This window comes from Centruroides sculpturatus, unplaced genomic scaffold (assembly GCF_000671375.1).
Source record: "Centruroides sculpturatus isolate CEXI.00-Female unplaced genomic scaffold, Cexi_2.0 scaffold1633, whole genome shotgun sequence".
Taxonomy (NCBI): domain Eukaryota; kingdom Metazoa; phylum Arthropoda; class Arachnida; order Scorpiones; family Buthidae; genus Centruroides; species Centruroides sculpturatus.
The window spans coordinates 94,866-110,594 of record NW_019385927.1 but is presented as its reverse complement, the minus strand read 5'-3'; the positions used below and the strand labels follow the sequence as shown (position 1 = coordinate 110,594).

Sequence of the window (15,729 nt, the reverse complement as noted above, 5' to 3'; positions counted from 1 at the left end):
TTTATTTCCAAACTGATTTTAACCAGTTCTATAGTAAGAAAACATTCCAATAGACAATATGCAAAGCTTTTTTTTCAGTTTACAGCAGTATTTATTACACAAAATTTAAGTAAAGCTTAACATGTCGGTCTTGCCCCGGTCTCCCCTACATAAAAATAACATGAAATATTCTTTACTTTTTAAATATTAAAACAATCGACTTAGTTAAAATTGCTCCCTACCAGTGGCTCGTGGATTGAATCAGAGACGATCTTGGTAGGTGTGTGGTGGGTGCATGCAGGCTAAATCCCGAGGGTGCCAATACCAATTAATGTAAAATGCCTCTTTTGTCACATCACTAGTATTTCTCAAATAACGGACAGGGTTGTTGTAAATTTTAAACGTTTCTCACCATAGCTGAAAAATCTGAATTTGTTAAACTTAATAGTCATTTATTTTCTAACTAATTCGTTTTAGGAATTTTTCAAAATTTACAACTTTTAGTCACTTTCATTGAACTGAAAAAATTTCTGTCTTTATTACATCTGATATTACGAAGAAATAAGTCCACACTGTTCTCGGTTAATCTTTTGTTTAAGTAAACTTTCGGCTCTTTCAACAGGGTTTTATTTATGTCCCCAATTCCCTAATCGCTTAATTATTTAACTACTTCTTAAGTAGAAATAAGTCGAAACCGGTTACTTTGAACTCGAATATTTGTAGTCTTGGGAAAGTAGTGAAAGACAAATTCTTACGACAACGGATACATAAATAGTAAATTTAAGAAAAATAAATTCTAGAGCTTTTTCTGTACCTGGTGCATCTCTCACTTTCATTAAATTTAGTTGTAAATGACGCTGTCAAAACAATGGTTAATTTTTTAACATCGTACAAGAATTGTACAAGCATCCCCCTAAATACGAAATCGTAATATCACTGATTTAACATTGAAATCCGTAAGTAATATAAGATGGGAGAGCGGAATAAAAATATCAAATATTTTAATGGATTTTTTAAAACTCCTATCAACTCTACAGAACTATAGTAAAAACATACCAGTAAATTTTTATCGGTTGGGTTAAGTTATAAATCTACTCGTGGTTCGCGTAATCGGGCGAGGGCGGCCAAATATCTAGCGGGCAGGCGGCTAACAGCCCAGAACCAGTCCTGGGTAGAATTGAATGCAGTATACGTGTAGCATTCACCCGAGGTCCTGGGCTTCCATCAGCAAAACCGGGTGAGGTTGGTGCTCTGTAAAGCGCGTGCGCGAATCTGGCTTTTTGGATGCTGACAATACAGCGCTTCCACTCCGCCACTAATATTCGAATATACAATAGCGATCTTTTTTTTTCACGTGCAGTGTAGAAATTTGTAATAAGATACCTAATGCGGTTATAATGAAATGTTGTGCAATTATTTTCTTATAATTAAAATTAATATGTATTTATGTTTTAGAAAATACAAGGGAAGCGGCGCATCCACCGCTTCCAATAACGGCACGCTACTGGTGTAGCCATATGCACATTGTGGGACCAGTAGAGGTGACAGAGATATGCAAGTGATTAAAAGAACAAACAAAGAAATGCAACAGACACCTATTTATTCAGTAATAAATATGCCTCTACGGGCAGCTATAATGGTCACTATACGGTGAGGCATACTATCAATAATGCCATTAATGATTGCCTACTTCAGGCAACCATTAAAGGCATTTATGGCATTATTGATAGTATGCTCGGCAAGGAATACGATCTGAGTTCACTGCGGCGCACATGCCGTCTACATTATGTGGCGGTGGGCCCGGTGCACCTCTCGTTGGACGACGTCCCACAAGCGTTCAATAGGAGAGAGATCGGGCGAGACTGCTGGACATGGATGTGAATTCCGTTCAGGCTGATGAGAGTTCGCCATGCGACGTAGGGTCGGACATTATTTTGCTGGAACACCGTGTCAGGTGCAACCTGCACCATTGGCGAACCACAGACACACAATTTGTGTGACTGGTCCGTTGTCAGAGTCCCGGAAATGTGCACCATAGCTGTTCGCTGATCGAATATAACGTCTCCCCAGACCATGACGTCCAGTGTGGCGCCGGTGTGACCCTCGGTGAAAAGAGCTGGCAGGTAGCATTTCCCGGGATACCGTCAAACTCGTCCAGGACAGTCATTCCTGCACAGACAAGTGGAATTCATCTGTAAACAATATCCGATGCCATCCAGTGGTCTAGTTGCGATGACAACACCACGCGTGGCATCCAGCCTGTGTCGAGCGGTTAATGGCATCCCAGTTACTGGTTGCCGTGCGTGCAGCCTGACGTCATGCCACCTGTTGCGAATAGTTTGGGTGGAAGATGTACCCATTCACATTTACAGGCGGCTTTGATGGTCTGCCGTGGCAAACGCGTCTCGGTGGGCCGTTCGGCGAATCTACCATTCTCGTACGCTGGTGCGATCCACTATCTCTTCGGAGTGTTCGCAGATGTTCCAGAGTCCATCGTGTCACACATCGCTGGATGGCACTCAAATCGCGTGGGAACTGAGCGCATCATGCAACCGACGTTGTGCAGCTCCAGGATACGGCCTCGTACTCAGTTCGCTGTCGTCTCCGAGACATTTTCTACGCTTCTTCGAAAGTTCGGCTGCCGCGAACGTCGCTGATAGCATTTACAGCCCGAGCCTTCTGCCGTCCTTTATAGCGTGAAACTGGGTACTATATGACCCGATGAGTACTCAAACTTAATCATTTGCATATCTCTGTCACCTGTACCGATCTTGCAATTTGCATGGCGCATTCCTTCGTGGCGTCGCGATTTCAGTTTTGAGGAACGTAAATAACTTAATTAAATTTGTAATCCGAGTACTTCGGTGTTTTAAGTGTTTCAATTCCAATATTCAAATACGTGAAGACTTAAGACAACAATTAATTCAGATGATTTTATTTACAATTAACGAAATGAGTCTCGTTAATAATCTCTTGATCGCAGTTTTACGTCATTTACAGATGCTCATAAACTTGAGGAAATTGGATAAAACCGGAAAATTATGATCACGTCCCATACGTATACAGTAACGCTAGTTTTGCCATTGTAAGGCACAAATTTTAATTTCAATAACATTACCTTCTTTATATAAATTAATCGCTATTTCATTATTATGCTGGAATTTTGAGAAACTCCTAAAACAACATAATTAAAATATTAAAATATTCTAAGTTCAAAAGCCCTAATTTGGTAACACTGCTTTGCATTTTTAGGCATGAAAACGTTTTGTTGAGAACATCTGCAAACTGTGACATAAGAGAGGCTCGTTAACCGTACAGTTCGTTAAGTTTTACACATGCAGTCGTAAGAGAACAAGTTTTTAAAATAAATAAATTTTATAATATACAAAATTATATTTCTCGTATAAATTCTATAGTCTATATACTGTCAGATGCGGCATTTCGCAGAAAGAATTATACAGCAAATGTGATTTTGGTTTAGGGCTAAAGAACTTTTTAAGATGTTATTAAAGTATATTTTTATATAAAAGGACTGAAGGACTTAGGAGCAACAAAATGTTATGTGGCAATTACTGGATACCAATTAAATAGTAATGTTAAAATCTACCTTTGAATTAGGCTAAGTTAGAAGTCTTAAAATAAATGGTAATTAGGCCTAGTAAATTAGTATTGTAAATAAGCATTAATCGGTACATTATTCAATGAAAAAAGTGAAGCTAAATAGAACTTAAATTAGAATAAAATTTTAAAATGTATATGTTATAAGCCTATTTAACTACATAACAATATATATGTAATAATTATTATATAATAAATTATTTCCCTATCGACTTTCATATTAATATAAGTGAAAAAATAATTAATCAAAACTTTTATTACTATTATTATTACGAAACCTGCGTTCTTCCTAACAACAGAATGTATTGTTATCTAATCAGGGGAAGACGACCCACGTTATTCTATTTACCAATGTCCTTCCTGCTTCGTTTATAGTTTCATAATTAAATTAACGTCGAACCACTGACAAACTATATTATTGATCGTATTGTTTTTATTAGGTTTCTGTGCTAAATTAAATAAAATCTATCCGGAATTTTTCTCTAATAATTTTTACATCAATTGTGCGTTATTCATCACGCCCCAAATAGAAAAATTTGAAGATTCGGATTCCTGTAACAAAATGAGAAATTGTTTAACATTTTCATGCATTTGATTTTTTTTTTAATTTATTATTTGTTAAATATTTTTATTATTACTTTCTCGGATTTGTTCCAAACGTAGAAATAATTACAAACGGAAATATATTTGCTTATTTTGTAGAATTAAGTTAAATATGGCGTGCTGTTTGAGTGATGAAGAAAGGGAACAGAGAAGAATTAATCAGGAAATTGAAAAACAGTTGAGAAGAGATAAAAGAGATGCCCGTAGAGAGCTTAAATTACTTTTACTGGGTGAGTGGTTGATTTTTCATTTTATCATTGTCTACGCGTATTTTATATTATATGTACTCGACAAACTTTCTTAAAATATTTTAATATTTTATAAAATTAATTTTGTTGAAGATTTAGAACTTACAGAAATATTAAAATATGTACATTTGATATGTGCTGTACATTCCATTACACATACAAATGATACATGTATAGTATATTATGCATAATATATGTAGATCCGAATGTAACTTTAAAGACATTTACTATAAGGCATATTTGAGAATTCTATTTAAATAATATAATACATATATAATAATCATAAATGCTTACGACGTGACGGGCAAAGAAAAAGTAATGATTTTCAAAAATTAGCTTTTTTTTTTAGTGACTACAGATGGCGCTGTATTTTAGAATATTCCACGTGTATTTCCATACTATATTTGAAATGAGATCTATGAATTTAAGTAGAAAATGCACCAATATTTATATGTGCAGACAGTCGCATTGGAGAAAAACGCATATGCCATAATCTCAAACGGAAGACGATGACGTATATGTTTAGTGGTTACGCGTTACGCGTTTTCATTGTTACAATTTTCAATAGTTGCGTTGAACACAAGGGCACCTCGCACATTTGGTGTACTGAGATTTTTTAAATCATCCACAATACTGAGTAGTGTGGATGATTTAATTAACTTGTACCGAATTTCGATATTCGCCGTTTTCACGTGCTCATTTTCTTGTTTTTGGTCATTATTTTCAAAAAGGAATGACCTAATGAAACTGTAATTGAGCTGGAATATATTTTTCCCAAATTAAAGGAAAATAAAAAAAGACTCATTAATTAATTAATTATGTTAGGAGCACAGGATGAAAATTGAATTGGTCTATCTTGTTCCATCCATCAATTAGTAAAAAATTTATTAGTTAAAAAGTTATATATGCAGCAACAGTAGCAACCTCTGTTTTTATATGGAAAAAATTTCTTAAATTTCATTGATGATTACTGAAAACTATATGTGATCTGTTTCCTTAAATACATAATTTTTTGTAATCCATCAGTTCATTTTCAGACACACTATTTTAATCAATAAAACAAAAATGTAAAATTGTTTAATGATGTACAGGATGTTACATGGTTATTAACAACTCTAGATTTTCTCCTCAAAAATCTAAATAGCTTCTGCTATCTGAAAGTTGTCTTCATCTTTCCAGCATTCAGTTCTCTCCACTTGATTCTAAGATACAATGAAATGATCCAGATTTTGTGCTAGAGATGCATTATCTCTACCGAGATGGCAATCTCTGCAGGGTTTGTTAATTCTTGCTGACGTTTTGGGTTACAGTATTAAATATATATATTTTAAGCTTCTACCATCTATTATATTACTGATTGGGATTGGGATTTTATAAATTCTATATGTGTTAAGATAATCAAGTTTCTCTTTATTATTTTAAAATCATACTGTAGTCATACTTTGATTTTTGGAGAAAAATATTTTTGAAATTTTAAATTCTCCTTCTGTTCTTATGTAAAATAAGAAAAAAAAAATTGGAAGTTTTAATCTAATTCTAGAATAAGCATTCTGATATTTAAAATTTCAAAAAACTTTTGTAATTTAATTATAAGTGTTTTTAATATAAAAATGTATTTTATATTCAGAAATTATATTTTAAAATAGAAATCATGTAGAAAATCATTAAAGAATGGACCAAAAGTTTTTACAAAAATTTAAATATTGAAAATTGATTATGCAATTTAATATAAATTTTCTACTTATCATATTTTAATTATATACAAGGGCTGTTCAAAAAAAGGATTGAACTTTGTGATCAATGTGAAAACCTGCACTTTGAGCAGAATATGGCCAGTAGTATCATTCAGCAGCAAGTTTTGGCAACATTGTACCACTTGCCATGCCACACTTTCTGTATTAATCATTCAGCTACAATCATTTGAATGAACATGTATGTTTTTGTATTATTGGACTTCTGACAAAGTGAAAATGAAAGATCTTAAAGAGCATGATTAAAAAGTCAACAAACAATTCTACTGAAAGTTTTAAGATGTTTGAGGGATGATGTGTATAAGAAGAGGCTAAATTAAATGGTAGGAAAGTCAAACCTGAATGTTACCACGACAATGTGCCAGCTCACTCATCACTTCTGATGTGCAATTATCTAGCAAGAAATGACACCCATCATAACTTATTCACCTTACTCTCTGGAGATAACCCAACATTCTTTTTCATGTTTTTTTTAGGTTGAAAACAACCTTAAAAGGATGTCATTTTTAAACCACAAAGGAGATGAAGGAAAATGTGATACAAGAAGATAGAAAACCTGTGTATCATTCCAGAAAATGTGTTCTAACAGGGTGTGGAAGAAATATTGGAAGCAGTATGTCACCAGTAGAGAGGACTGTTTCTAAGGAGATGAGGCCTAACAAACTTGTACATAAGTAATAAAATTTTTATTGCAAAAGTTTGGTCTTTTTCTGAAAAGCCCTTGCATATAAAATCTGAAATGTTAAGAAAAAAGATTATTTAATTAACTATTAAATTATATCATTTTTATGGATGAATATGTAATTCCCAATGATAATTCATTTAATATTTTTAAATGATTGCTGTTGTAATAAATACGTTGATATTTAACAGGAACAGGAGAATCTGGGAAGAGTACATTTATTAAACAGATGAGAATTATTCATGGAACTGGTTATTCTGATGAAGACAAAAAAGGATTTATTAAACTTGTATTCCAAAATATATTCATGGCTATGCAAAGCATGATAAAAGCAATGGATTTGCTACAAATACAATACAAGAATGAAAAAAATATAGTATGTATCAATTAAATTTAAATTGAGTTATGAAGTAATTTTTATAATTTTTTTAATAGAATATTTTTAGAAAAATTAATATTTTAAATCCTAATTATCATAGTTTTGTTGTGTTCAAATTTCAGACTAATAGTTTGCTATATTTGACTTTAAATAATTACAGTTATATGATAACTTGTGAAAGAAAAAGTTACAAAATCAGTATAATATCCATACACTTTTTCAATAGGGAATCTACCTAAGAAACCAATCTACACCAAAATTTAGCCAAATATATACTTTGCTTCATCAGAATCAAATACAGTAGAGCATCATTTATCCGAATCAATTGGGGACTGGGGTTGTTCGGATAACTTATTTTTCAGATAACCAATTATGTACAAAAAAATATATTAATTTATCCCGTGTTGAAATTTTTCTCCGTTGCGTGTTGCTTTGCGTTGAATTTTTGTCGATGTTAAGCCTAACGAAGACTATTGTATCATTAAAAATTATTTTTTTATTTTGTACAAACAAAATAAATATATTGAAAAATATAAAAACAATAAAAAATTATACTTCAGAAGTTAATTTAGTATCAAAAACGTAAAATATTTGAGTAGCCAAAGACAGCTAAAGATTACAGCGCCACAGCACTGGTGAAAATTTAAATTTGTCGACTGGAATTCCTTCGGATAACCGACCTTCGGATAAACGACGCTCTACTGCACGGGTTCCCAACCTATGGGTCGCGACCCAGAAGGGGGTCGCAACGGGTTTTCTGTGGGGTCGCCAACTTATGCAGTAAACTAAAGAAAATTTTCACTATAATGCAATATTTATTTTTAATGGTGCCTTGAAGTTTGAATAATTTCATATATTTTTTAAAACTTAAAATAAGTGTAATCTGGGTAGCTATTCTGTCACTTGGTTGAAATGTGTTGAGAATTTTGAGAGGAATAAATTAAATGTTGAGAATGATATGAGGTTGGCGTTAACAAAATCTCACCCGCGAATTTTGAGGATGGTTAATAACATGCAATTTCAACCATTGCATTAAATTAATTATTAAACATAATTTAAAATAAAATTATACTGAAAAACTAATTTCGTTGTTTTTTTAATTACCTTATTAAAAATGCTTTTTTCAATTGTATCGGGGTCACGGGTCACTTGGCTTTTATAAAAAGGGGTCGCTACCTGAAAAAGGTTGGGAACCGTTGCTCTACTGTATATACTATGAATAAAAGTTTTGGTAAGATTTTAGATTATGTGCAAGTACAATTTTTTAAATTTAAAAACCTGTTCTAATATTTTTGTTTCTCCAGAATGGCCTGGTCAAATTGAATAATCAACTATCCAAAATACTTGTTCTCAACTATTAAAATTATTAATCATCATCAACATGAAAGAATACAATAATAGAAACTATTGTAAAATGTTTTAAATATCAAAAAACTATTGAATTTTGATATAATAGAGAAGTTTTTAAAAAATTCCCTATTATTTATGTAATGTGAACTAGAGATACAAAACTAGTATCCATCAATATGTGTTCATATCTGAATGAAATTATTAATCTCATCAGTATCATTATCAATTGATTAGTTATTTCTTCTAAGCCTATGTCAAGAAAATAGATGAATGTTAAATCTCCTAAATTTTGAGATTCTGATATCTTTCACAATTACAGTTGACCACAGAGAAATTTAATTCATCAGAACTTTTAACCAAAATATGCTAGTGTATAGATGCAGTTCACAAAATTTTCAAAACAGAATATAAACACTTAGATGTTGTATTGAACACAAAGTACTTGAAGTGGTTAGTGCACTTTTCAGCATTTCATCATTCTTCAATAACATATGTGACCTATTTTTAAGTTTAGATGATGATAAAATCAATGTTGCTGAAAAGATGTTAAAAGCCAGTCATAACACAGACAGTTTGTATGAGTACCTGAAATCAAAAAGGCTACTAAGAAAATTATCTTTTAGTTAGTTAGTTTTTGGCTAAACAATCAACTTTCCAAAGTTAACATTAATCAAACTGAAGATTATCTTGATATCATGTCAATGTTTTCAGGCAGAACAATTTAGACATAATGAATTTAACTCTAAATTTAATGTAGATGAATCAAATAGATTCAAGTGTAAAATTTTATTCTTGTTATAAATTATAGAAAGAATATGTCATGTTTATAAAATATATTTTATACCTTTAAAATAAAAAGTCTAAAAATATATTTATTTTTAAATTCTTAAAAACTATCGAGTTAAAATTACTCTTTTTTATCTGACTTCAAAGGAACTTAAAACACAGAAATGGAAACCAAGTTAATATTACTTCTTACTTTATTTGAACTTTTCATCACCATATGCATTTCACTTTTTCAGCCTCATCAGTGGCTATTCTGTCTTACATTCTCAGCACTTTTATGTTCTATCACTACATCCCAGCATGCATCTATGCTGACACTGGTATTCAAATTAATGGTATTTACATAATTATTAATACAATGGTGTTATACAATACATCTCATAATCACATTTTCTATTTTATACAGTATTTTTACATTATTGCAGTCAATAATACAGTTTTTAAGAATTTAAAAAAAAATTTTTTTAGACTTTTTATTTTAAAGTTTATAATAACCAATCCCATTGCTTTTATCTATATTTTATACCATCAAATGAGTCTAAGATTGAAGACTATTGTGCATATGCTAGAAAATTACAAACTGTTAGTTNCCAGTACTCACATACTCTTTTGGAGTTATACATTGGACTCTCACAGATCTTGAGCAACTCCAAAGGAAAACAAGAACAATGTTTACTAAGCATAAACATCATCATCCTAAATCCGCCACAGAAAGATTAACCCTTCCACGTAAAGATGGCGGATGTGGCCTGATTGACAAAGTTAACATTCACTACAAACAAATACAGTCACTGCGAGAGTTTTTCTACAGGAAAGAAGAAACGTCACAATTACATAAAGCAGTAACTCTAGCAGACTCAAATAGCACACCATTAAACTTACACTCACATCATACAGACATGACACAACACATAAAAAGCATAGACAGCATCAAGCAATTGTGGGCTCAAAAGGCACTCCATGGTAGGCATCCCTATGACCTGGCCCAGGATTTTGTTGACAAAACTGCGTCAAACAGCTGATTAGATAGGGGATGCCTCTTTGGGGAGACGGAAGGATTCATGATTGTCATACAGGATCAGGTCATAAATACTAAAAACTACAGAAAACACATACTCAAAGATACAACACTCACAAATGATACATGCAGAAAATGTCACATCATGCCAGAAACTATATAACACATTACTTCTGGGTGCAAGCTCTTGGCACAGACAGATTACTTACATAGACACAATGAAGTAACAAATATAATACACCAAGAGCTTGCAAACAAACACAAATTATTAGACATCCATGAACCATACTACAAATACATTCCACAGACAGTATTGGAAAACAACACGCACAAAATGTACTACGACAGAGCCATAATCACAGATAAAACAATTTACCACAACAGACCAGACATCACACTCATTGACAAACACAATAAAATCACATACATTATAGACATAGCCATTCCAAACACTCACAATGTACAAAACACATGCACTGAAAAAATTAGCAAGTACACAGAACTCGCGCAGGAAATAAGGCATCTGTGGAGGATGGATAGGGTGCTTATTGTACCTGTTGTTCTCTCCTTTTCCTGTTTTCAAAAATTCAGAAAGTCATTATTATTCTGATGTTACTAGAAATTGTATACTATATGAAAGAGAAAGGATCTTCATACTTATTATGTCTTAACTACTATGAGAAAGAACAAGTTCAACTCTTTACAAATGTCTTTATTGCACTTCTTTTATGTAAGACACTGGCCAGAATAAAGGACAAGGATTACTTTGTTAGCTTTTTTATACATCCCCCTACCCCAAGGCAATAGTGTTACCAATCATACAAAACCTGAGGCAATGGTGTTGACCATACTGTATATGACAATATTGTTACAGTATCTGGGTTAATTTGTCAATTAAACAAGAGACTCTTGTGTATTTAATTTATTACAATTTTTTATTGTAGCAGATTAACACTGATAAAAGAATATATTTTTCCGACTGTATCAATGACTGACGTAATCTAATAAAAGTGACAGCATTTTCTGCAGATTTCATTAATCTGAAATGTAAGATTGTCTAAATAGCTGTAATATTGTAAAGAGGATATTGTCAATAGTTGTCTATTATCTAGATGAAAACAAAATGATTTGATTTAGTATATAATGGTTCTTGATTCTCTTGATCTAATAACATTTACAGAAATGAAAATTCAGGATAAGAGTGTGTCTATATATTGACTGTACAAATCTATTTTCATCTTAATTTTTAAGGATCAAGTAGTAGCAATTTGAATTAATTAGTTACTTTTATTAGTTTCTACTTCAAGACTGACAATTATGTATAAAATAATTTTGATTTCAGATTTATAAATAAAACTGTTGTGAAATAATATATATTTTTATACTTTTTAGAAAGTACAAAATGTTAGTATGGTTGAGATGTAACAATAAAATTTATATTTATTCAGTTAAACTCCATTCATTATCAGGCTGGCAAGGAAAGTGTAGTTACAGTATGCCACCAAGACTAATAAAACTGTATTACAATCATGTTTGCCACAGAAGACTAAAAAACTACCAGAAAATTATCCACTTTATTTGTAAGTTTGAAATAAGAATTATTTTATGATTGCATAGTCATGCTCTATAGTTCTGTCACTTCAATTTGATCTTCTTGAGTGAGTCATGCTCAATCTCTGTTTTGCCCTATATTCAATGGACAAAAATAATTTTTTGAGCTTAATATAATTTTCTGAGATTATCCAAAAAGTCATAATTGATTTACTCATAATTGATTTACTCTCTGCTTCTAAATTTGCATTTCTCTGAAAATTATTGAATCATGTAATGTTTGAGATGAATAGCTCCTTATGCTAGTGTATTGAAGTTGTAGGGATCAATGAAATACTGTGAGTTATATATGTGAATGTATCAATAATTTGCCAAAAAAGACAGGAAAAAAATTTCGGACAAGACACCAACAAGAATGTCTGATGTATAAACAAAATGGAACAAAATTTATTCTTATCGAGTTTACACTTACAGGATCTTTTTTGCTTTTTCAAGATTCCGGTTATGGTTGGTACCCAGCAATTGTTTTCTCCTGCCCTTTTTTTCATGTCATGACAGTTTGGTATTTATGCAAAACTACAAAAATAAAATTTGTTCACGCAATACAATAATTATAAACTAAGGCTACTCTAAAACTATCTTAGAATCTAAAACAAGATCAGGAATATGATGCAGGAAGAGAATAGAGATAAAGTAAGGATAGAAATACCCAGGATAATTTTCTTTGTGTTTGGATGATGTTCCTTTCCAATGAAGAGAGGGTTTCACTAAGTTTCACTTCTTTCTTTTGGCACACTACATTTGATGCTTTCTTTTTTTCTTTTATTTTCTCTTCTCAATCACAAGAGTTCACTACACAATTTTGGGGACTACATTTGAGTAATCTGTTGCACCCTTCAACCACTCCAGGAGACAATGCCTCATCTCATTCAACTCTGCTCCTAACACTGCCCATTTTGTCTCAGCTCGAGCAGAAAAGTCTGTCCTCTTCTGATGGTCTGTCAAAAAAGTGAACTACAACTCCTCTCTCAACATCCCACATGACTTCCCTTTTCATTGTGTGGAACAATGAAAAGGGAAGTAATTTCAAGAACTATCTGTTCCAGCTTGTTCTCAGAATGGACCTCCCCTTTGTGTTGACCCAGAAAAGATTGAGGGACAGAAAGTTCCAGAAAGATAAAAGACAAAGAACAGAGGGAAAGACATTAGGTTTAAAAATATTATAGATAATATGGCAGGCAGCCACAATACATTTGTTATAATGAACAAATATAATTTTGACAAATATTTGGTATTTTGACTATTTCATTATATTGAAATAGTCAAATTACCAAAATGTTGAAAAAATTGTTAAATAATGAGAAATGCTTACACCTTAAAAGCAAGGAAACTTTAAAATCAGTTTTTCTATTGCTAGTTAGAGCAAATTTCATACTTTTAAAATTGTTTGAAACCACAATAAATCAACAATGAATGCCTGTAACTTTTTTCTCATTTTATGACACTCTTCATTAAGAAGTCCTTTTAATCATTCTGACCATGGGTGTCAATCAGGCTTACAATACCTGATCAGCAGATCTTACTAACATGCTGGGCTGGTGAGGCCAGACATATTTTAATCAACTCGCCCATGAAAAATTTTGAGCTAGACTCAACTCAAATATTGCCCCCAGTATTGGTATTTTTATTGTCTTGACTATCCAGTTTTTTATGCTTGTAACTAAAAGTTTATTGTTGATGTTGTCTTGAACAAACAACAGAAGAAAAAGTAGCAGGATCATTAATAATTACATGCCTTTCTCCAAAATAGCTATTGTTTATTGATGAAAGAAGTCTGTAGTACTTTTTGTATTTCCTTTGTAATTTTTGATTGTACTCTTAAGTAATCAAAACCTCTATAAATACCTAAACTTGTCACAGCATTCCAATATGCTGTCTGGCAGATCTTTTCAGAAAATGGCATGGGCTTTATGTCATGTTGGCCAGATAATGATAACATTAATTTCATCTTTTACAGTATTAGATGAGCTCAATTTAGATAATTGTAACTACACTAATGATACTACACTATAAACTAAATTGACAATTATGATTAAAATTTATGTTGTCAGATAAACATCAAAACACCATCCAAAGACAATGAGAGATAGCTAAATTTATACATTAACAGATATTCAGACACTGAAGATACCTTTGTATGCAGTATAATTAAATTAATTACTAACCAAAATACAACTTAATTACAGTAGAGTCTCACAAACTTGACTCAATGTGGACTGAGAAGTTGACAAACTACCGAAAATTATGAGTTTTAAGACTCCTGTGTTAAGAGTAAAGTGAGAGAAACAAGTGTCTGTTAAAATGCAGATCAAATTTGACTTATCTTTTCATCAGTGAGAGCATGTTGCCAACACTAGCAGGATTTCACTAAATTTTTTTTAAATTCAATGGCTATTTTCAAGTTAGAGACATTTGCATGATGTTGTTTTGATGTGGCACCTTGGAAAAATGTATATTCTTTGTTAACATGTGGAATTGTTACTATTATCAGGTGTTGCTGGTGAAGAATGATTACTTATTTGATCCTAGAGTTAAGTTACAGATGCAAAAAGTAGATTGCATTTATTTATTTTTTTTTTTTTTGAATGACACAATGAGTTTTCCAGAATTTTGTGTTATCGAACGTCAAGTTTCTGGGACTCTAATGTATTTTTATTTTACCTGAAGATGGTCTTTATTTTTAGACCTTTTTCAGGTAAAAAAGACTAGAAACATTAGTAATTAAATTGTTCTTGCTGCTTAAAAGATATCTTGAGTGTCTGAAAATCCATAGATGCAGCTTGTATTTGTTATATATTTACAGATTTTGTCATAATGATCATAAAAAGTGAACTTTTATTATGTAAAACTGAAACTTTTGTTACAGTGGTTTCTTAAACTGAAGCATTTTTACATTAAGATCATAGTATTAGTACAAGATTGAAAATAAATTCATTATATTAGCATTCATTAGAATGACATTTTACCATATATACTATTCTTATATTTTCAAAGATTCTAATGTATCATAATCATTAATTACATAAAATAAACGTTATCATTTTATTTAGGAAAATGCAGAATTGGTTAAAGCAGTTGACTATGAAACAGTAACAACATTTGATAACCAGTATGTAGAAGCAATTAAATCATTATGGGAAGATGCTGGCATTCAAGAATGTTATGATAGACGAAGAGAATATCAATTAACAGATTCAGCTAAATAGTAAGATATCAATTTATTATAAATTATCAAAATATTGAAGTGTTTATCCCAAAATATTTCTTCTTAGTTCATTTACCTATTTATCATTATTATTCAAATGCATTTGTATTGTAGTTTTTAAATTCATTGTTAAGAATTGGTAAAAAAAACAATCTTATTAGAACTTGTTAATGATATCTCAGTTACTGAGTTACTGAAATGTTATAATAAATGACATTGTGACAATGCACGAAGCACCCTCTATGCTTCCGCACCATGTGACCGAAGGGTTGACATCATGTTGACGATGACAGTCATCAGGACTGACACCACTGTGTCTTTCAGACATACACAGAAATCTTGATGGCCGTTATGTTCATTTTTGCATGAGCGGGCATGTTTGTAGGTGATCGGGCCAGGGATAGAGAAGGTCTGAGAGACAACTGGTAGAAGAAGTGCACTCAACTACAGACTTAACATTAAACAATACCTGTTTATTTACATAAGCATCTTACAATTA

The 15,729-nt window shown here is 31.8% G+C and overlaps 1 protein-coding gene across 7 annotated transcripts in view; it reads left to right on the top strand.

Moving 5' to 3' along the window:
* The first annotated feature begins 3,981 nt into the window (after window positions 1–3,981).
* Window positions 3,982–15,729, top strand: part of LOC111612620 (G protein alpha q subunit-like) — a 102,493-nt gene continuing 90,745 nt past the window's right edge. For 4 of the 7 annotated variants that reach the window (XM_023353861.1, XM_023353864.1, XM_023353860.1 and 1 more), the window contains exons 1-3: window positions 3,983–4,430; window positions 7,073–7,257; window positions 15,076–15,230. In XM_023353861.1, coding sequence (XP_023209629.1) covers window positions 4,313–4,430; window positions 7,073–7,257; window positions 15,076–15,230 — 458 coding nt within the window. In that variant the 5' untranslated portion in view covers window positions 3,983–4,312. Of the gene's footprint in view, window positions 4,431–7,072; window positions 7,258–15,075; window positions 15,231–15,729 lie in introns of all 7 variants that reach the window. The other 3 variants (XR_002754641.1, XR_002754640.1, XR_002754642.1) reach the window with 1 other exon arrangement.